The 19,238-nt window shown below is 39.0% G+C and overlaps 2 protein-coding genes and 1 long non-coding RNA gene across 5 annotated transcripts in view; 1 reads left to right on the top strand and 2 right to left on the bottom strand.

The window, feature by feature from the left end:
- Positions 1-8,823, bottom strand: part of supv3l1 (SUV3-like helicase) — a 10,198-nt gene extending 1,375 nt beyond the window's left edge. The window contains exons 1-15 of one of the 2 annotated variants that reach the window (XM_044195889.1): positions 8,339-8,823; positions 8,005-8,082; positions 5,749-5,856; positions 5,545-5,659; positions 5,224-5,392; positions 4,543-4,654; positions 3,948-4,025; positions 3,472-3,563; positions 3,159-3,339; positions 2,647-2,740; positions 2,201-2,320; positions 1,967-2,066; positions 1,757-1,837; positions 1,057-1,233; positions 205-353 (exon numbers count right to left, since the gene is read on the bottom strand). In XM_044195889.1, the coding sequence (XP_044051824.1) occupies positions 205-353; positions 1,057-1,233; positions 1,757-1,837; positions 1,967-2,066; positions 2,201-2,320; positions 2,647-2,740; positions 3,159-3,339; positions 3,472-3,563; positions 3,948-4,025; positions 4,543-4,654; positions 5,224-5,392; positions 5,545-5,659; positions 5,749-5,856; positions 8,005-8,082; positions 8,339-8,615 (1,931 nt within the window). In that variant the 5' untranslated portion in view covers positions 8,616-8,823. Of the gene's footprint in view, positions 1-204; positions 354-1,056; positions 1,234-1,756; positions 1,838-1,966; positions 2,067-2,200; positions 2,321-2,646; positions 2,741-3,158; positions 3,340-3,471; positions 3,564-3,947; positions 4,026-4,542; positions 4,655-5,223; positions 5,393-5,544; positions 5,660-5,748; positions 5,857-8,004; positions 8,083-8,289; positions 8,312-8,338 lie in introns of those variants that run through there. The other variant, XM_044195898.1, reaches the window with a different exon arrangement.
- Positions 1-12,491, top strand: part of LOC122876092 — a 16,785-nt gene extending 4,294 nt beyond the window's left edge. Inside the window, exon 2 of the long non-coding RNA XR_006378007.1 lies at positions 12,434-12,491. This is a non-coding gene — a long non-coding RNA (uncharacterized LOC122876092). The remainder of the gene's footprint in view (positions 1-12,433) is intronic.
- vps26a (VPS26, retromer complex component A) lies at positions 9,848-19,238 on the bottom strand. 2 transcript variants are annotated; one of them, XM_044195955.1, is made up of 10 exons: positions 19,088-19,172; positions 18,300-18,504; positions 17,590-17,739; positions 16,892-16,967; positions 16,214-16,370; positions 15,377-15,541; positions 15,151-15,257; positions 14,802-14,903; positions 14,486-14,595; positions 9,848-12,941 (listed from the first exon to the last, which is right to left on the bottom strand). In XM_044195955.1, the coding sequence occupies exons 2-10, from the start codon at positions 18,384-18,386 to the stop codon at positions 12,825-12,827; spliced, it is 1,071 nt and encodes a 356-aa protein (XP_044051890.1). In that variant the 5' UTR covers positions 18,387-18,504; positions 19,088-19,172; the 3' UTR covers positions 9,848-12,824. The 2 variants fall into 2 exon arrangements, with proteins under 2 accessions (XP_044051890.1, XP_044051897.1); XM_044195962.1 differs by lacking the exon at positions 18,300-18,504 and having other exon boundaries at positions 19,088-19,238.

Raw genomic sequence — 19,238 nt, 5'->3', positions numbered from 1 at the left:
GAGCAATGACGAGCAGAGGAATATAGGAATATAATGCTATACTATTAAAAGGCGCTAGGAGAAAGTAGTATGGGGATGATTATGAGCCCTGTTTCATCAGTTAAAGTGTTACAAATAGATGACTACATCAAACAACTGGCCAAAATAATCTCATTAGGATAAAGAGGTAGAACAGGTAGAAGAGGAGGAAATATAAAAAGTTACCTTAACCAGAGGTAAAGATCTAACACATCATGAACTGCTTCCAAGTGAACCAGGTCTTTTATGTTTTTGGGTGCAGCCAGAGGCCAGCTGACATGGCGACAGACCCAGTCAAATGTCAGGGGTTCGTCTCGACTGAACTGACGGGCAAACTGAAAGAGAATCAAGATTCAAATCAGTGCAACAAAGCTGCAACTACAGGACAGTATGCAAACCTTAACAAATGGAAGGAAATATGTCGAGTATTACCATTAATATTAATCCAATTATTATAACTGTATTAAACTAATGAAATATTTTGCTATACATTTACATCATACACTTCTTGACCACTCTACAAGCAAGAGTTTTCTTTGCACACATCAACACCAACATTAGAAGTTACAACTTGACTCTGAATCTCAAAGGTTACTTGTTGAGGACAATAATTTGATTCTGGAGCTAATCTTGTTTTGTTAGTATGATAAGTGAGAGGGCAAAAGTACAGCGCCAATAAAAAGCATAAACACCTCCTTCGACTTTCTTTATATTGTATCTTTTGACAACACTGAATCAGTTTCTGTTGTCTGACAAACAAACAAGTAAAGACAAATCTCTACAAACTGACTTAAATTGCTACATGCCAAGAAATTTAAAATGAGTGTGTCTGATTGATGATTACAGATCAAATGTTTTGTTTGGTCTTTCACCACGTCAACCCTGCCTGACCCCAATAAACTGCTGCAATCACTGCTGTTACTATTAATGAATCATTTTGACCTTCCCCCTCATTAACCCAACATTCCTTCCTTCCTTATCTCCCTCCATTTACCTCCTTTCATCTTATGCCTTCTTCCCATGTTTACTTCTACTCACCTTTAGGAAAGAGGTGCATACAAAAGGTTGTTTCTTGTTGATGGGAGCAGTACAGAAGACATAGCGTGACCTCAGGTTGAGTGGGATGTGTTGAATCATATCAGCCAGAAACTTGAAGTCGTCAATGTTGCAGACAAAATACACACCGTCCACCCGAGAGAGGCTGACAAATATGTCCTGCGAGAAAGACAGAGAGGAGTCACACAGTTTGTCAGAACGAGATGAGGCTACAACGAGCAAGTGATAAACCAAACTAGATGATTTAAGAGCGCAAAACGTTCACCTGGACTTGAGTATATTTCTTTTGACTGAATTTAGCTTACATTTAATTTCCTCAGCACCTATTAGCATTCTTACTGCCCGCGTACATCTGAACAGCTCTGTTTTAACAAACACCTCAAAGACTTTTGGGCTGTTCTGGGGACAAAAGACTCCTAGCCTGTGCTAGAGTGGAATATTAATTTGACTAAAAAAATCTTAGGTCGACTTACTAGATTTCTTCCGTAGCTTTTGCAGCATCTCTTGGCTTCACCAGCGGATAGATTGTTCAGTTGTCAAGTTATCACATGACCAAAGTTTCATACTTGGGTAACGTGATGACTACAGAACCATCTTCGGACAACGTTTTACACATAAAAGTCTGTTTACAGACCTTACTAAATAAATGTTGGAGAATGAATTAACAGATGGCTATACTCACAACAAGGTTTGACAGTGTAGCATCAGGTAGATGATAGGCAAACATCTCTATCTGCTCTGCTGTAGGATGGAGACCTGCAGTCTGAGACAGAGGAGGAGAGATTAACATCAGGAACACTATTTTTGTGCCATATTGTAATGATGGGATACACGGTGAAGCTGGGTTTTGAAGGGTTCACCTAAGAGTGTGTGTTTGAGTTTAAATGATCACCTCTATGGGTTCTACGGGGTGGCTGAGTATTTCCTTCAGAACAGGCAGATCATCTCTGTGCATGGTGGTCACTTCTCCCTCTTTAAACTTGGAGGAGAACCTGGGAGAGGTGACAGAGGAGACAGGTTTAAAACATTAACCCGACAGAAACTAAAATGGCTTGTTAATATTGTATCTTCTCTCCCACCTTTAACCCTCGTGAATGGGGATAATATAAGTAAAAATGAGAGTGACCTTCCTGCACGGCCAGCTATCTGCAGAGCTTGTGATGTGCTGATGGTCTCCATCTGTTTCTCCCCTTTCTCATTAACATTAGGCTTTACCAGACTGTTGAAGATGATACGTTTGATACTCCTGGAGAGAGAGAGGGAAAGAAAGGCAGACAAATGGATAGATGTGAGCTGAGTTGATGGAATCTACAGAAATTACACTGCCACTGTAACTACAACTTGAAAATTAAGAGTCTTGTTAAAGCCCCCATACAGCATGGAGGTTGATATAACATCTCCATAGAATTCAGAGTGAAGGCTTGATTTCACACGGCACTGACAACACACTCATTACTTCTTTTGGAGAAAACATAAAATTTCAGTGAGGTCATGTTATGGCCTTTCTACAATCTTTTCAAATTATTTTTCATAGGACCTTGACAGTAATACAGTGTGTTTGATGGTACTTACAGGTTAAGGCCCATTCCAATAGCATCTGTGGCAACCAGTATCTTGCAGGGGTCATCAGGGTCATTGAACTTCTTGGCCTGTGACAGCTTGGTGCCTGTAAATCACAGAACAACCGAGCTTGGTCTCTGTCACAGTCTGGAGCTTATTTACAAAATGTTTCTGTCACACAAAAAGCTAAAATACTGGCTGGTAAAATAAGTATGAATAACAGAAATGTTACTATTCTTTGATTTTTATAATGTTTCTGGACTAAAAGTTGAGTTTTAGCTGAAGCCAAGCCCACTAGGATCTTGTTGATTTCAAAGAATTAATTCACACATGAGCACCTCTTACTTTAATAAAACATGCAGATGGCTCATGGATGGAAACACAAATTCACAGAGGTGTAGAAAAAGTTTTTATCTTTACCTTTGCAGCTAACCTTGAGGACCAAGTTGACATATTGGGTCTTTTCCTTACACACAAACATACATTTATCTATTCAGCCTTCTAAAAACCAATCACAAACTCACCTGGAGGTAAGCTCCCATAAATTACAGCACATTCAAGCCCTCTGGCCTCAATCTGTCTGCTTATGGAGTAGATGTCATTTTTACTGAAGCAGACAATACAGTCTCCTGGTCTCAAGTTGTCTAATGACTCCAAAGCATAATCCAAGACTGTGAATGGAGTTAAACGCTGGTAGGTGCGGACCTTAACAGAGAGAAAGGAATGGAGGGACAGAGAGAGAGAGAGAGAGGTTACCCAAAGACAATGATTATAAAACATTGAATAACATCAGTGACACTCCTCTCTTATTGCTGCTACAACATATTGCTGCCTCACCTCCACCTCCTCTCCGGTGGTGTACATCAGCTCTCTGATAAAGTCTATGGCTGCAGGTTCCCCGCAGACATGGATCTCCTCTGCACAGAGCCCTACACAAATACAAAGAAAATGTCAACTGCCGAAGTCGGAAACGTCATCATTCAAAATAAATGTTACATTAGGGTTGTTAGAGGTGACCATGTACTTTGCCTAAAAAATGTGTTTGTGTGTGTGTGTCACAACATAACAAAACAAGAAATACAGAAAAAGTTAATTATCATTGCTTGATTATCATGAATGTTACTATTGCAATGGCAAACATTACGAGTGAGCTTTATTAACTGAATGGTAAAAGAAAGTTTTAGAAGATGCTCGTTAGCTTAGCCTTGGGCCAAATGAATCATAGGGTGAGATGGAGAGACATGAGGTCCAAGACAGTGCAAGAGGTCTTGTGTGTGCGTTTGACTGTGTGTTTTTGAGTGTGTGTTACAAACCCAGCAGTGCTCTGGTCCAGGCCCAGCCTCTGGAAGGATCTCTGATCATTTGAATTTCATCGATTACAGCCACCTCATCTAAAGACAGACATACATAATCAATCAACAAACAAAATTTACATCAGTGCCTAAATTTCTACATGATCTAACAGGAGAAACATTTTGGTTCAAGGAAGCAATCAAAGTAGGGAAGAGATTTGCTTGCTCAAAAGTTCTAAAAATTGGCTGATGATTATATTTTTATGATTGTATTGGCTCTTCATAGCAAGACAAACATTTATGCAAGATGTGACAGAACTGTGCTAGTGAGATAACATTTCTGGAACTTGAAATATCACATAAAAAACAAACAAATTAACTACTGGTTAATACATATTATTGTATCAGTTTATAGATAGTAGCAAAGTAGATTGATTTTAATTTAATTGAATCACAACTCAAACACTTGCTGCATACAAAGGCAATACATTTTTGATTTAGCTGATACAATCTAATAAAATACAATTCAATACGATGTCCAACACAGCAATGTTGAGTTTTCTTGTTATATTCATGCTATTAAACACAAATGTTTGTGTGTGTTATGTTTACTTACAAGGTGTGGTGACACTGCACATCTCAATGGTACAGGCCACATGACCAGCTGCTCGACCCTCCGAGTCCATGAAGGTCCTCTCCTCTCCAGTAACCAAGTCACATGTCACACCCTGCGAATACACACACACACACACACACACACACACACACACAAATACACAATGGTCAGCAGTACAGTATGGTGAGGAAGAGATAAAAAATGACATCTTAAAAATACACACAGAGACGGGAAATAGAAAGGACAGAATAGACACAGTAGGACAAAGACATTACCACATAAATAATCCAGAGACTAAAACACTAAGAAAGAGTACTCCACTGATTTAGAATTGCACTGTCGGACTCACGATGGACAGTTTTTAAAAAAGGATAAAAATCAATGCAGCAGAACCAGAAATATCATCTTTTTTTTTAATTACACACACGTTTCTTCATTGTTAAAACCCGGCACCTACATTACCCACAATGCAATTCGACCACCAACAGTTTGGTCGGCGATTCAAGTGTGTCACTTTTATCAGTTTTTCACACAGCTCCCTCTGGAGCCATAAAATGCTTTATACAACTTTTTTTCACATATGCAGTAGAACTCCCCAACACCTGTAAACAGACTGATGTGTAAAATCAGTGAGAGTTCCCCTTTAAACAAAACAGATGACAGAAGAAGACAGATACATACGGCAGTGTTGCTCTTCTCAAAGATCTCGTGGGCCAGTAGTTTCAGGGGGCCACAGTAGACTCCAGACTTAGCAGCCAGGTAGCGCTGGATGGCATGGTAGGTTTTACCACTGTTAGTGGGACCAGCATGGAAAATCACTTTCCTCTGGATGGCACGAGCCTCAGGGTACCTGATGAACACACACAAACACTGTAACCACAAGGTAATATCACATACAGAGGGTGACTGAAACCTACAACCATTATAGCAGAAGAAAAAGGTGAAATCCTCTGCAGGTACCAGATTGTTAACTCCAGTATCATAAGTATAAACAGCACATACCAGTTAGCAGGGACTCTGAGGTCCGAGATCTTTCTTAGGTCATCCATACAGTCCAGCATTGGAAAGATTTGCTTGGCATGACGCATAAAGTACGGGTAAATGTCATCTATGTGACCTGGAGTACAACAGAAAGTTAATTCAAGTTTAACTTTAATATTATCTATTGACAACTCCATCTTGAAGTTGAATTAAAAACTGACAAACCCGCTCCATAGCAGATGTCACTTAGGATGATGTGCAGATCGGCGGGGAGTGATGTCATTTCCAGGACATACTTCCTGAAGCTAATGAAGGCCTGGTGGAACAGACGAGCTGTATACACACACAAACAAAAAAAGTCACATAAGGCTCATCATACAAAGCATGCTGGTTGTCTGTCCGTCTTGCTCCTGAATGACTGCAACATCATTCTGACATCGGCATCGATAACTTCACAAGAGGAAGGCAGCTGCAGTTACAGTTTTTCTCAATTGCTAAAACACTAAACCGTATTGTCTGAACCAAATGCTCAGTTGCCTGAACCCACTGATTGAATCAATCACTCTTTTAGCAAAACCATAAGCACTTTTCACCTGTTTAGACACAACTTGCCAACACATTTTCATTGTGATGCACCCGTGCTGCATAATGGTGAGCACAGGTGACAAAAGTCAAAACACAATTAAAGCACAGATGTCACCACTTGAACACAACAACTCAAAATTGATCACACTTGTGGCTAATGATGTGAGGGAACATATAAAGTAAGCCAGTTCAGAGAGCACTGGTTTGTGAGGCCCTACAATGGATAGAAATCTGAAAGGAAGAGTTTGTGTGAGAGGAGGTCGAGGTGGTCAGTGAAGACTAAGAACAGTAATATCTGATGAAATCAGAGCTACTGTGATTGACCATGTTCTTGTCCATGGTATGAGGCTGGACAAAGGGTACAACCAAACATCAGTAGATTCACTGTGTCCACCATAATCTGAAGATTTAGAGAAGAGAACAGGTAATTACCTTTTTTTTACATTATAGCACAGTATGTGTTGACAGCAATTGCTGTATGACATGCTATATACTGTACCACAGTATACTGTAAGTAAATATGTTTCAGTACATCACTGTACCAATATACTGTAGTATTGTAATGGACGGTTGGTCTAACTGTTTGTAGGCCTAGTATTACATGTATATTTTTGTACTTTATTTTTACATGGGCTTACTGTACACCAGTGGCTAACGCATAAGATTTCTGTCTTGTCTTTTTGTACAAGTGCTAAATGCACAGGGTTTTTTTGTTTTGCAACGTGCATTTAGCCTACAGTGAACAATAACCATTTATTTCTCCAGCTTCATGTCCTGAGCATTGTGTTTTCTATTTTTCTACGTAGTGTTTAGTGACTGTTCAGTAGTGTTTTTAATTTTGATTGACTCGGGGCACGATTTGACAACATAGTTCAGTTTTGAGCACAGATTGAACTGTTTTGACGCGAAAGTTTGGTTTTGCAAGAAGAATCTGAGATTTGTGAATGTAACTTGAAAATTGTGTTTTGTGTTCACAGCTTAGAGAAAAGGAGAGCAGCTTTCAAGAAATGTGTCTTAGCAATCGAGAAACTGTATTAGGACCAGTTGCCACAGCTGCTCTCCACCGACAGCAGAACGTCAGCGTATGATGATCCAAGAGCTCGTTGGCTCAAATGTGTGACCGTTACGTTTTATAGAAACTGTTCACTTTCTGTTTAATTGTGAAGATTTTGATTTTATTAGTCTTCGTTTGTACTACAAAAGTTTATTCTGTTAAAAGAATAAATGTTCTTTGTTTGACAACATTCATCAGGACAAAGAGGTGGCATATGTTCATTTCACAGCAACTACAAGTCGGACATGATGATGATTCATAAAATAACCTCAGTAGAGACACAACCGCATTTGAGCTTTAATTTAATTTTAAAGAAAAGGGAAAAAAAACTAAATGTATGTCTTGTATTCATAACTTTGAATTTTCTCTTCCCATGTATCTGTGTAATTGTGAGCATATACTGACTATTGATTGATGTTTTGAATTTCTTGATTTTAGAATGTGAACAGGGTCTTTACATTAAATTTCTATGGTAAATAATTTGGTAAATTGTCTGCATTTATACAGTGCTATTATCCAAAACGCTTTACAATTTTCCTCTAATTCAACCATTCACACGCACACAAATGACAGAAAGCTACCACACAAGGTGGTGGCCTAACCATGGGGAGCAATGTGGGGTTCAGTGTCTTGCTCAAGGACACTTCGATTGGTGGAGTAGGAGCCGGTCCGAAGTCCCTGTCATGATTATCACTATATATGACACACAGCAGTTTAAAACCCTGTAGTCTATCATGCAGAACATTAATTAAAAGGCAATTATTATTGGTGACTGCATAAAAGGTGGACAGATTTAACAGCATTAAAATACAACTGTGAAATTATGTAAATTAATTTCTCACCATCCAGGCCATGATCTGCTGCCAGCTTCTGCATCTCCTTCCTCTTATAAAACCGGTTCAGGACTTTCAGCAGTTCACCTGAATCACAGAGACAAACAGGTATTAGAAAACGTCCATGTCTATAATTTAGAGAGCAAACGATACAAACACTGCGTTCAAAATACTCAACATCTGACACCTCAGCCTTGGCACACGAAAAAAAAAAACCTGAAAGCAACAGCATAAGTTTTTTTTTTTTTTTTATCACCTCGTTTTCTGAAGTGCCACATAATTCCATAAACTTACAGGTCATTTACACTTAAACTCAGAGACCAGCTCAGGTGAATTTCCTCACTTTTATCGAGCGGTTGGGTCAGCTCTGCTCCCACACTCCCATCTACCGAGAAGTCGGTCTTCACAGAGACGGGGACAAACAGAGAGGTGTCCGGGGGTTTTGGAGAAGAGCTGTTAGATGAAACCTTTCGGCTGCAAACCAGAGAACCAGCCTGTTGTTTATGTAACAAACCAGACCCAGAAGACGCATGACGGCTGCCAGCGGTGATGCGGGCAGCCCGGGTGCTAATGTGGCGTTGCAGCCGAGAAAACAAGTACATACACTGGTTTACTGACATCGCTGTAATTAGTTTATTTATATCCCGGGGGTTAGCACCTTCTGTGGGCTACGTACAAAAATGGTGCTACTGTCGCTCCATGCTGATCAGCAGGTCTAAACATGTGGATTACACACCACTAACTTCAACAGAGGACGGTCAGCCATGGATGTACAATAAAGAGAGCACAATTATCTTCCTGCTAACCCAACGTGGGTCAGGACCTGTCACTCTGTAGCTTCCCACAAATGTGCCTGTGTTGATATTGAGCATAACATGAATTGTATTCAAAACCTAATGATAGCTACTTGCTTAAATGAGCGAGTATTTGTCAGATAAATTAATATGACCTAAAATGTATTTTGATTCGAACATTGTGTACCAAAGAGAGCAAAATATAAACAGGCAAACAAAAGGACTCCTCTAAAGCTGAATCCAAAGATCGTATATGCAACACTTGTGATGATTGTGTCGCCATCTAAAAAAAAAAAAAAAAAAAAATTCCCGCATTCAGCGTCTCTCTGTAGATTGCCTTTCTTGAGAACCGACTAAAAACGATCTTTGAAGGTTTCCAATGCCACGCATTCACTTCAGGTGATCTCTTCAGAAAATACTTTCTATTTTTTATTTCCAAAAATGTACAGGGTGGGCCTCTTTATGTTAGGTAAATTGGGTCATTCAAAATAGCATGATGAAAATTAGTGTCTTAGTGCATATCCTCCTCACTACTGTGACTCAAGACAAAGAGGTAATATATTTATAAATTTAGCTTTCTCCTTTTTTTATTGACCGGCCCACAGCCAGAATTATAGAAATACTGACATCATAACCCCAAATTCACCACAACAGAAATGTCTGACTAGCTACCAGAAATGTCAATGACATTTTCAGATTTTATTAATTTAACTGTGCAGTTATATTTTTAAGTTTTATCTTCTGTAAGTTCTATTTTATATGACAGGAATTTAAGTGTATCAGGATGGACACCAAAACGACAGTGGCCATGAAGATTAATTAATGTGCTTTCGCCTGTGCAGGCAAAGGAAGAGGTAGGAAAGGGCTTGAGAAAGAACTAAAGTTTGAGTTGTGACAATACTATGTGCAACAGTTCCTTCAACTGTATTTGAAGAAATAGCTAAAATATTTACAGTGAGGGAGTCAAGCAATTATAGTCTCTCTGAAACCTCTCATACACTTTCCGTAGGTGGTCATCCTGAAGAAATGAAATGAAGAAGAGTGTTGTTCAAAAGATATTCAGTATAAATTTGCTTTATTCACGATTCATTTTAGCTATATATTTGAGTTTGGTGTATATACACATTATCATACACTCACACACATCAATGGCATGATAAGACATTGTGTAAAGATTAACATGCAGTAGATAACACAGGGGCAGAGAGTTTTGGCATTTAAGTGTTTCTTCATTACCTTTGAAGGTATTTAAAGTACACAAAACAATCCCTACCTGTAGTGTTCAGAAAGACAGAAACTATGTCTGACAGGGAGAGCAAAAGAAATAGTTACTTGTAAATAAATTACACTGTTCTCAAACAAAAGAAAACCAGACTGCAAGATCAACACTAGTGTGAAGGAACAAATAAATCTGAACTGTAGATGTGCATTAATGAAATGAAACATGTAACATGACAGCCAAAAAGTAACACAATATTGTACTTATTAAGTCCAATTAAAACAAGTGGTGACATATAAATGACAGTATCATTTCCATTACAGACGCAGGAGATCTCTGAGGTGAAGTTGTCCTTGAGTGATGTTTAGTTTCAACTTCCATGCCCCTTTTAAACAAAGGTAAGCATCGGAGGGGAAAGTGCAAAACTGGCCACAGATCAGAGCTTAAGAGCAAATTCAACCTACACACAAGACCAGTAACATCACCCAACTGTGTGTGTATGTGTGTCTTTAAAGCAGGACCTAACCTGTCGGTCTGAGCATCACAGTGGAACATTGTTGGATTTGACAGTGTATTGATACTGCATCCCTTCCAGTGCTTACAATAGCAGACATGAGCCATTTATTAACATTAGTAATCTACTTATACCGAACCAACAGACTCAAAAAACGCCTCACCCTATGCAAAAGAAAAAGTGAAACTGACTAGAACAGTGAACCTACAGTCTGCTGATCATGGCTAGCATCACTTGATTTTTCTATCGAATCATTTAAAATGGAAATGGAAACTGCTACTTGTGGTGAAGACAAAACATGTATTTTCAGGTTTAAGTAGCCAGAAAACTTCCTCAACTTTCAGCCATTTTTTAAGCTTTGAATTTTGGAAATTGAAGAAAATCTATTTCTTACATCGACTGCAGTGAGAGTCAACTGCCACCAGCCCTGATACGGGAACTTAAAAGGTTCAGTTCACCCAAATTAAAAGTAAACATATTTTCTATTTAGCCTTACAGATTGAATGTGCCCAAGTTTTGAGATTTCTTTCTCTGAAAGTTCTTCCACCCCAATAAAATGGAGGTCAATGGAATTTAATTTGTGGTGCTCAAAGCACTGAAATTTAACTCCCCGTTGATCTAGCTAGTACACATATCGGGCTGTGAATCTTTTTTTTTTTTCCTTTTTTTGTAGTTCGGGTGAACCAAACCTTAAAATAACTTTGGAAGTCATAAATAAACAGCACTTTAAAGATCAAACAATGCCTCGTGCCAGAGAAACATCTTGACTATAGAAAAGCAGAGTGAATCTTTAAATTTGGAGGCAATCCTGTAGTAACCTGACATCAGTGAAAACTGCATCAAATATTCATCTTAACAAGAGACTGAAATGTTGTATTGAGCTCAAGAATCTTTAACAAGCAGAGACCTTGACTATATGATGCTTTTAGAGCTGCAATTAATTGATTAGTCAATCAAGTAGAAAACTAAATGGCAACTATATTGATGATCGATTCGTTTTTTAAAGGAAAAACTCCAAACATTCTCTGGTTCTACCTTCTCCAAAATGAGCATTTGCTGCGTTACTCTCTATAACGTAACTGTAAATTGAATATTTTAGGGTTTTAGACTGCTGGTCAGACAAAACAACACATATGTAGATGTAGCAGATTTTTCTGACATTTTACAGACTAAACGATTAATCAATTAATTGAGAATCTGCAGATTAATTGATAATGAAAATAATCATTGGTTGCAGCTCTAAAAGTTTTTTATTTAATTAAATTATTGTATGAAATTACATTGAAATGATAATGTCCATCTTGAAAAAAAAAATATATTCTTGCATGTATGAAATGAGATGTGGACTAGAAATGGAAACATGTAAGAGTGGAATATGTTTTCATTTATACAAAACAGCCACATTAGAAGATGAAATATAGGATTAAAGGTATGTTAAGATGAACATTTGTTGCACTAAACTCTTAATTTCCCAATTAAGCTGACATTTGCATGGAAAGAGCAGTCTGTGGACTGTTGAATCATACTTTGCATACTTTGCACAACAGCTGGGTGGTGAACGAAAAGCACAGTGGCATCATCATAGCTTAAACTCGGGTATTGTGAATAAACACAGAGCGTGTGTTGACTCATAGCTTAGACTCTCACGTCCTTCGTTCAGGCCGATCCTGCATGCCTTGAATACTTTCAATCACTAGCTAGACTCTAGAGAGCGTCATTTTGTAGGGAGTGTGGGAGTGAGGATGCCAGAGAAAGTCCAGGATAACCGCTGTCCAAATATGCAAACAAAAGAAGCTCCTGTTGCAGAAGAAAGGGATAAATGGTGTGGTGGTCGTTTGTAGCCATCTCCTCTTTTCCATCTTTGCTTCTGTTTTATTTTGCATTCAGCAAACTGAGACTGTATGGCTTCAGTTGTGTGTGTGTGTGTGTGTGTGTGTGTGTGTGTGTGTGTGTGTTTTCAGTCTGAGACGCCAAGATCAAATAGGCTGCCTCACTGTTCCTTTCTTGGGTCAGTTTGATTTGCACTCTTGCCTTGACATTTAGCATTCAGCCATTCACTTGGATTGTATGCTTGTGCGTCTGTATGCGAGTGTGTTTCAGTCCTGGGGGAGATTGATGGTGGTCGGACAGCTCACATCTGAAGCTGCGAAGTGATGAGGGGGATGTCTGAAGGTATGTTATGTGTATTCATGTATACAGACATTTCTCAGTCCAGGGAGATAGTGGGGTAGCCCTCAGCCTGGCTGTTCAGCAGTGAAGAGTTGGGTGTGTCTGTGTGTATTTTCAGTTCATAGCATCGCCCTCACATCTCTGGCTGTTCTGCATTAACTGGCTGGGTTCGGGGCTCAGGCGACTCATAGCGCTGATGGAAGTTTCTTTTTCTCAGCTTCTCCGGAGCTTTTCTCCACAAAACGATCTCCTGAAGACAGGGGCAGAGGAATGAATAAATGAAAACTCAATCACAAACTCACTCATTGTTGGCACACCCGCCACAGCAGTATGTAACTTAGACATTTGTTTCTAGCTTCTTTCAATAATAATTAGGTTCTCCTCGGCCAAAAGATCTGTAGAAGAAAAGGTCGCATTCGTTACATTAGTCTTGTGATGTACACAGGCTACGCACACAACGTAGGTTACTATTATACATGTTGCTTTTTTTCTGATGAGTGATTTTTTTGATTTTCCAGTATTTTTTTCTGTGTTTCTTGCCATATTTCTAATTGTGTTTTTCTTGATCTGCTGAACCAGCATAAGAAAGTCTGTTGGGACTCTGTACAGACTCTGGCACAACAACCCAAACAGCACCCGCATCTGGATAACTTTAATACATGTGTCTGTTGGTGCTAAATAGCGCTAGCTTAGCTGCTGGCTAGCTTTTGTTAACATTTTATGTATTTTCAATAAAACAGTTGCTGATTGACTAAATTTGTTTAAATAAAAAATGTTAACCTAAATAACTGATAACCTCCAACATTAGACATCACCAGCAAATACATTAAGTTACAGAGCTAACCGGTAGTTGAAGGTGCCCTGTGGAATTTCCTTGTAAACAAACAAAAGTTAATGTTTACAGCCGTTTATTCTCACCAAAACTCATTGTATCTAAGAAATGCATTAAATGCATTTCCATCCTCATAAAACATTTGCTGAGCCAAATATTTTAAATCCTGCATAGTCTATTTCACTGCCTTTCTTGGCCATTGTTATGTTTCTTGGTTCGTTGCCACCACCAACTGTTGGTCAGCATGAAACCAACGACAGGATGTAAATCGTGCTGCCATCGTGTTAGGGCATGTGCGTCCACGTGCAAAAAAAGGGACCCACTCATAAAAACATTGCTCCATAGCGCTACTGATGGTCAAAAACTCAACAGTACACCATTAATGATTTACCATACCAAATGACAGACTAAAACATAGACAGAAACTAAACTATCTTAGAAACTGCATGGTAATTCTGCTGCTGCAGGCCTGCACGTGTGACACACAAGTTTGTAGCAAAGCACCAAGACACAGATATTAATGTTACAAATAATAAAATATACACAGTAACCAGGGAGACAATGTACTACATGTGTAAATATTATGCAATGCAGCCAAACACCTTCTGCTGTCTGTCTCCAAGAGCAATCTATTACAGTGATCTAATGCATGCAGAAAGTCTTCTCTTGCTGTAATCGACAACTTGAATGGAAACTACAGTATAAATTCCATGAGAGAAAACCGTGTGTAGGGCTGAGTATTGTTTGAAAATTTTCATCACCAGTGTCAATATATTACGGCGGTTTTGGTTCCGACAAAATAAGCTTGTATGGTTGTGTCAAACAGCCATACAAGATCTGTGTATATATAGACAGACACAATGTGGATAATATTCATTTTTCATGTGTGTCTGAGTGTGCTGGAGAAACAGTTACAGATATCAGCTCACTGATGTAGAATACTATGTTCAAAGTGTTGTCACCTGTTGTTTAAAGTATCTTCTGTCCTCTTCATCTACCAGCACCAGATTAAGAAAGTAGCGTACAGAGAACTTCTTGTTGACATCCCTCATGGTGGCTGTCAAGTCATATCCTGTAAAGAAACAGAAGATGTGATACGCTGTTTCAGTGTTTTAATGAGGGAGAAGTTGACAGGGAAACTGACACCCTGTTGATATAAGGTTACATTATGTCAACTGGTGAGGATCAACACTCAGCATATTACCAACAGTTCATTGTCTACCATATTCTTAAGTTGTAACAAGAGAGGAGAGGAGAAGAGAAGAAAAGAGAACTTACCTGCCAAAAACAGCCTGATGGGGATTGATTCTCCTTTAACTGGAGCTCCATCCATGATCTCATACTTTGCAACAGTCTCTGTCTCTGTGGTAGTACTGGGACCTGAAAAGGAGGACAACAATTACATTAAGCGAGTAGGATAGAATATGGTAAAGTGGAGCAGAGCGGACAGAAGTTTCTATGCTCTTATTGGGACTTAATCAGTTTACAAAAGAGTAAACCAACTGCAGCATTTTACAGCTCGAGAAACCTCAAAAGGTGATCAACTACAAAGTTAGCACAGAGTCAGGCTGCTGGCCATTTGCACTTACACACCATCTGTGTGTTTGATCTGTGTTAGGATTCTTACCTATGCCTGTTATCTCCTTCTTGATGAGCTGTAGCTCCATGTGTTGGATCTTGATCCTGACCAACAGGAAGTAGATCTTCCCAACAATCACGTCCTTAAGGTGGTATCTAACAAAGAGAAACATGAAGAGAAGCTGCTCAAACTGACTGAAGGGCAGGTCTTATCTGGATTTGCTGAGGAAGCAATAAAGATTTCAACAGAAAAGTTAAAGTGATATTGAACTTACTTGGATTTGTTGTATTCAAACTCAATGTGCAGACAGTCTTCAATGCCGACCTCCATCTTGATCGAGTTGTTGACGTCTGGGTAGGTGGCTAACTGGTGGACAATCAGCTCGTATTCCTTCACTAAGTCAGACAGACGACGAACTATTGTCACCCGGAGGAAATACCTGCAAGAAGAACACAGACAATGTAAGCTTTACAAGTCAGACCTGAAACAATGCAACACATGCTGTCATCCAAAGGTAATTCAATCTGTGACAACTATATCAAATTTGCAACTAAAAGTTACTTATTAATTATTCGCCAATAAACTAAATTTTGATTAACTGATCGATCACAAGATATAAAATGACCGAAAAAAAGTTTTCAGAAGTCAGCATCACATTTTAAAATTTGTCATGCTGTCTGACAAACACTCAAAAAACCGAAAGAGAAAATCTTAAAATAGTCACATTTGTGTTTGATATTTTTAATTGATAAATAACAAAAATGATTGATCAATTATTCAATTTATTTAATGTAAATACACTAATCAAATAATGGATCATTTCAGCACTACTGATACCAGTCCCAATAACAGCAATATATCTATTGATCCCTGTAGGGAATTTCTCTTACTGTCCCCCTCCAGTGAGGTAACAGCACAAGATAAGCGAGAGAAAAGCTCCCCTGCAGACTGTTTGAACCCATAAGATTGAACCTGGATACTAGATACTGACGTCCCCCGCCCATCAAAAACATCAAGTGGGACTACAACTCATGTATTTATACACCCCATGAGATTAATACAATAATAGAACCTGCAGTTTGCCTTATGTTAAACTGTGTAATAAATATACCTCAGTCTGACATTGGCTCCAGTATAGGACTCATAGGGCTTCTCCACCTGCATGAACTCAAAGTCGTAGCTCCTGTTCTGGGCGAGTTCTCCAGGTAGAGCCAACTCTTTCACCAAGTCCACAAACTCATGGGTGTTGCTCTTATCAGAGAACAGCTCTGAAATTCAGCAGAGTGGATTTATAGTGGTCTGCATGGTGTATAATTCAACATAGTTTAAAAACACAATACAAAAAGCTTAATACATTGGTTTTATTTAAGGATTGTATTCTTTCAACACACTGCTCTCGTTACCCTCCTCCTACTGCAAATACAGTTGGAGGAGGGTTTAGCTCCACTATGGTAGGCTGCACATGACGACCACATGCTCTGTTAAACCTTTTAGCCACATGAGAAAATCAACAGCCTACTGTTGACAAGTAGTTTTCCAGCTATAAAGCCCCATGCACTCACTTAGCATTTCAAATATTTCATGGAGCTAGTTGCATATGGTAACTTAGAAGTTTTGAGTGTTAAACAGAATATATCCATCAGCACCATCCTACTAACATCCGAGCAACAATAGAGTTCATCATAATCATATAACAATTAAGTCTCTATACACTTTATACTTTGTGCAAAAGACAGGAAAATAGAGTGATAATAGAGAGTGATAAATGCACCATTTTAATCGTGCTCACCTATCTGTCCAACAAACTCGATGCGGATGCCCTGATGCTCCAGTCGCTTTCCTCCCTGTTTCACATTTACATTCACCTGGAGAGGAAACATTTGATGAGATCATGTATCATATGAACCAAAAAGCATGTTGTCACAGTGATAGTTTGACAATATTACCAATTTACAAATATATTTGACTTTGGCAGAACAACTAGAATATCCTCTCTTTACAGAACACAAACAAATATCCCTGACAACAGCTATCCATTGTTATTACATATCTGCTGCTACTGCATTTACATACATTTTGGTTGGTACAAGTGCTGGTCCAAACAGGTTAAGCTCTTCAGATGATGACAGAAGAAGGCGAACAGCCAATCAAGCAAATATCTCAATTGAAAGTAATATTTGGTAACTGCAATATTACTTAATAAAGCAGATATATCAGCTGATACATTTGTGGATCCTAAACATAGAAGCTTCACTTCCTCCCAAAGTCAGAGCAAATCTTGCACACACATAAAAAGAAACTTAATTTCCCAGTGGGCTCAGTTAAAAAGAGGATCCCAAAATAGACTGGGGTATGGCTGAGAAGCCCAGTATCTGCTGACTGAGTACTGTAATAAACTAATAAATAAAATGACAGCAAATTTAAATCATGCTTCATGTGTGTAAGAGCCCCTTAATGAACCCACTTTATGAATAATGTAAAGTTTACCTTGCCAGACACAGACTCTCCATCGTAGAACAGGTAGTGTTTCTCCACTTTCCCATCTTCTGTCTTCAACTCTGCCATCTTTCTGTTCTCTGCATCGTTCAGCAGTACATCTATTTCACATACCGGCCCAAACAAACCTCCTAGGAAACTCTGAAAACACAAAGTGCATCATAGAAAACAATGTAATATGCACAGAAACAAACGAAAAAGCTCTTTGCTTTATTAATCCTGAAGAGCATGAACTGCTAATTTTTTTCAATCTTTTTTTATAATCTTCAACCTGGAAATGTTGTAGGTGACAAGTCAAAAGAGGTCCAGAACAAATGACAACTTAACGAAACTAAACAAATAAAAAAAAACAGACAAGACTGGCAAATCAATGACCAACATGCTATATGGCTATCTTGATCTAGGAGACTGAAAAACAATGTCTGTCACAGTTTTCAGCCTGACAGTATAGATAATTGTGACAGGACTGAGGCTGCTTTCTAGTTTACAGGCACCACAACAGACTGAGCCGAGAATATTAAGAGATTATTAACACACATCTGCATGGACTCTGATGACAGACAATGGGATGTAGCTATCTCATGCAATAATCACAAACACTGCTAAAGCTGCTAAGTTAACATCTCTACATGTGTATATGTGTGTGCACACGATGGGACTGATGGGTGTGCTATGTGTTATTTCCACACAAACTCAATCACCAGCTGCACATTATTTCCCTCTGAGCTGGCACAAACACATGTTTCGGCATGCAGGAGCAGCAAATCTGGAAGAATCAGCCCAGTCATCAAGATGTCAGGAGAGACCAATCACTCTGGACACGAGTGGGATGCTTTGATTCATTGTATTGGATGCATATATAATATAGGACACTCCTAGTAGAAAGCCCCAAATCAACCCAGTGATCTACACAGGAGCAAACAAAATGGTAAACACAGCAACAGTACATCAAAGTCAGTGGGTATCAACTTACAATTTAAGCAACTTTGTCCTCAACTAATTGAATACATATGTGATCGACGCTTTTCCTAGCATATCCTTTAAACATAAAAATGCGTAGCTTACGTTGTTGCTGTAATTCAACTTGCATGTGTCATACGGTAACGTTACAACTTTACATTCACGTTACATCGCGCTAACCAGCAATGCTAGCTAACATTAACACTTCTCTTAGTCCCCTTGCAGCTCCAGTTACCGAAAACATAAACAAGCTAAAATTACTTCAGTTATTAAACAACACTTTTAGTTACTATCACCATTACCCAAAGCTGCTGGGCCGTTGGCTAGCCAAAAACATCATTGAGAAAGAGAGACGGCCTCGTACAAGTGCTAATTCGACCAACCCAGCTAGCTTCCCTGTCAGGTTTAAATGTTAAAGAGCGACTGTCAAGTGAAGCTGGGGGTCCGTGTTAATGCTGGGTTTTTATGAATTCATACCCCAGTTCATTTCAGTGTAGTCCAAACAGCTGGTGCTTGTTTTTACACTCACCATCTCGGCCGTGTAGACAGTTGAAGCTAACAGCTAGCCTCGCTCCGTGTAGCCAGTCTGTCTGAACCAGGAGGTAGTATCAAGTCTTACCGTCATGTGACCCGGGTCATGTGTGTCTGCGGGCGGGGCAGAGAGGTAAGATGGGACGCAG

Source organism: Siniperca chuatsi, linkage group LG1, assembly GCF_020085105.1.
Source record: "Siniperca chuatsi isolate FFG_IHB_CAS linkage group LG1, ASM2008510v1, whole genome shotgun sequence".
NCBI lineage: Eukaryota > Metazoa > Chordata > Actinopteri > Centrarchiformes > Sinipercidae > Siniperca > Siniperca chuatsi.
Note: the sequence above shows the minus strand (reverse complement) of the source record. Positions and strands in the feature narration are given on the sequence as shown.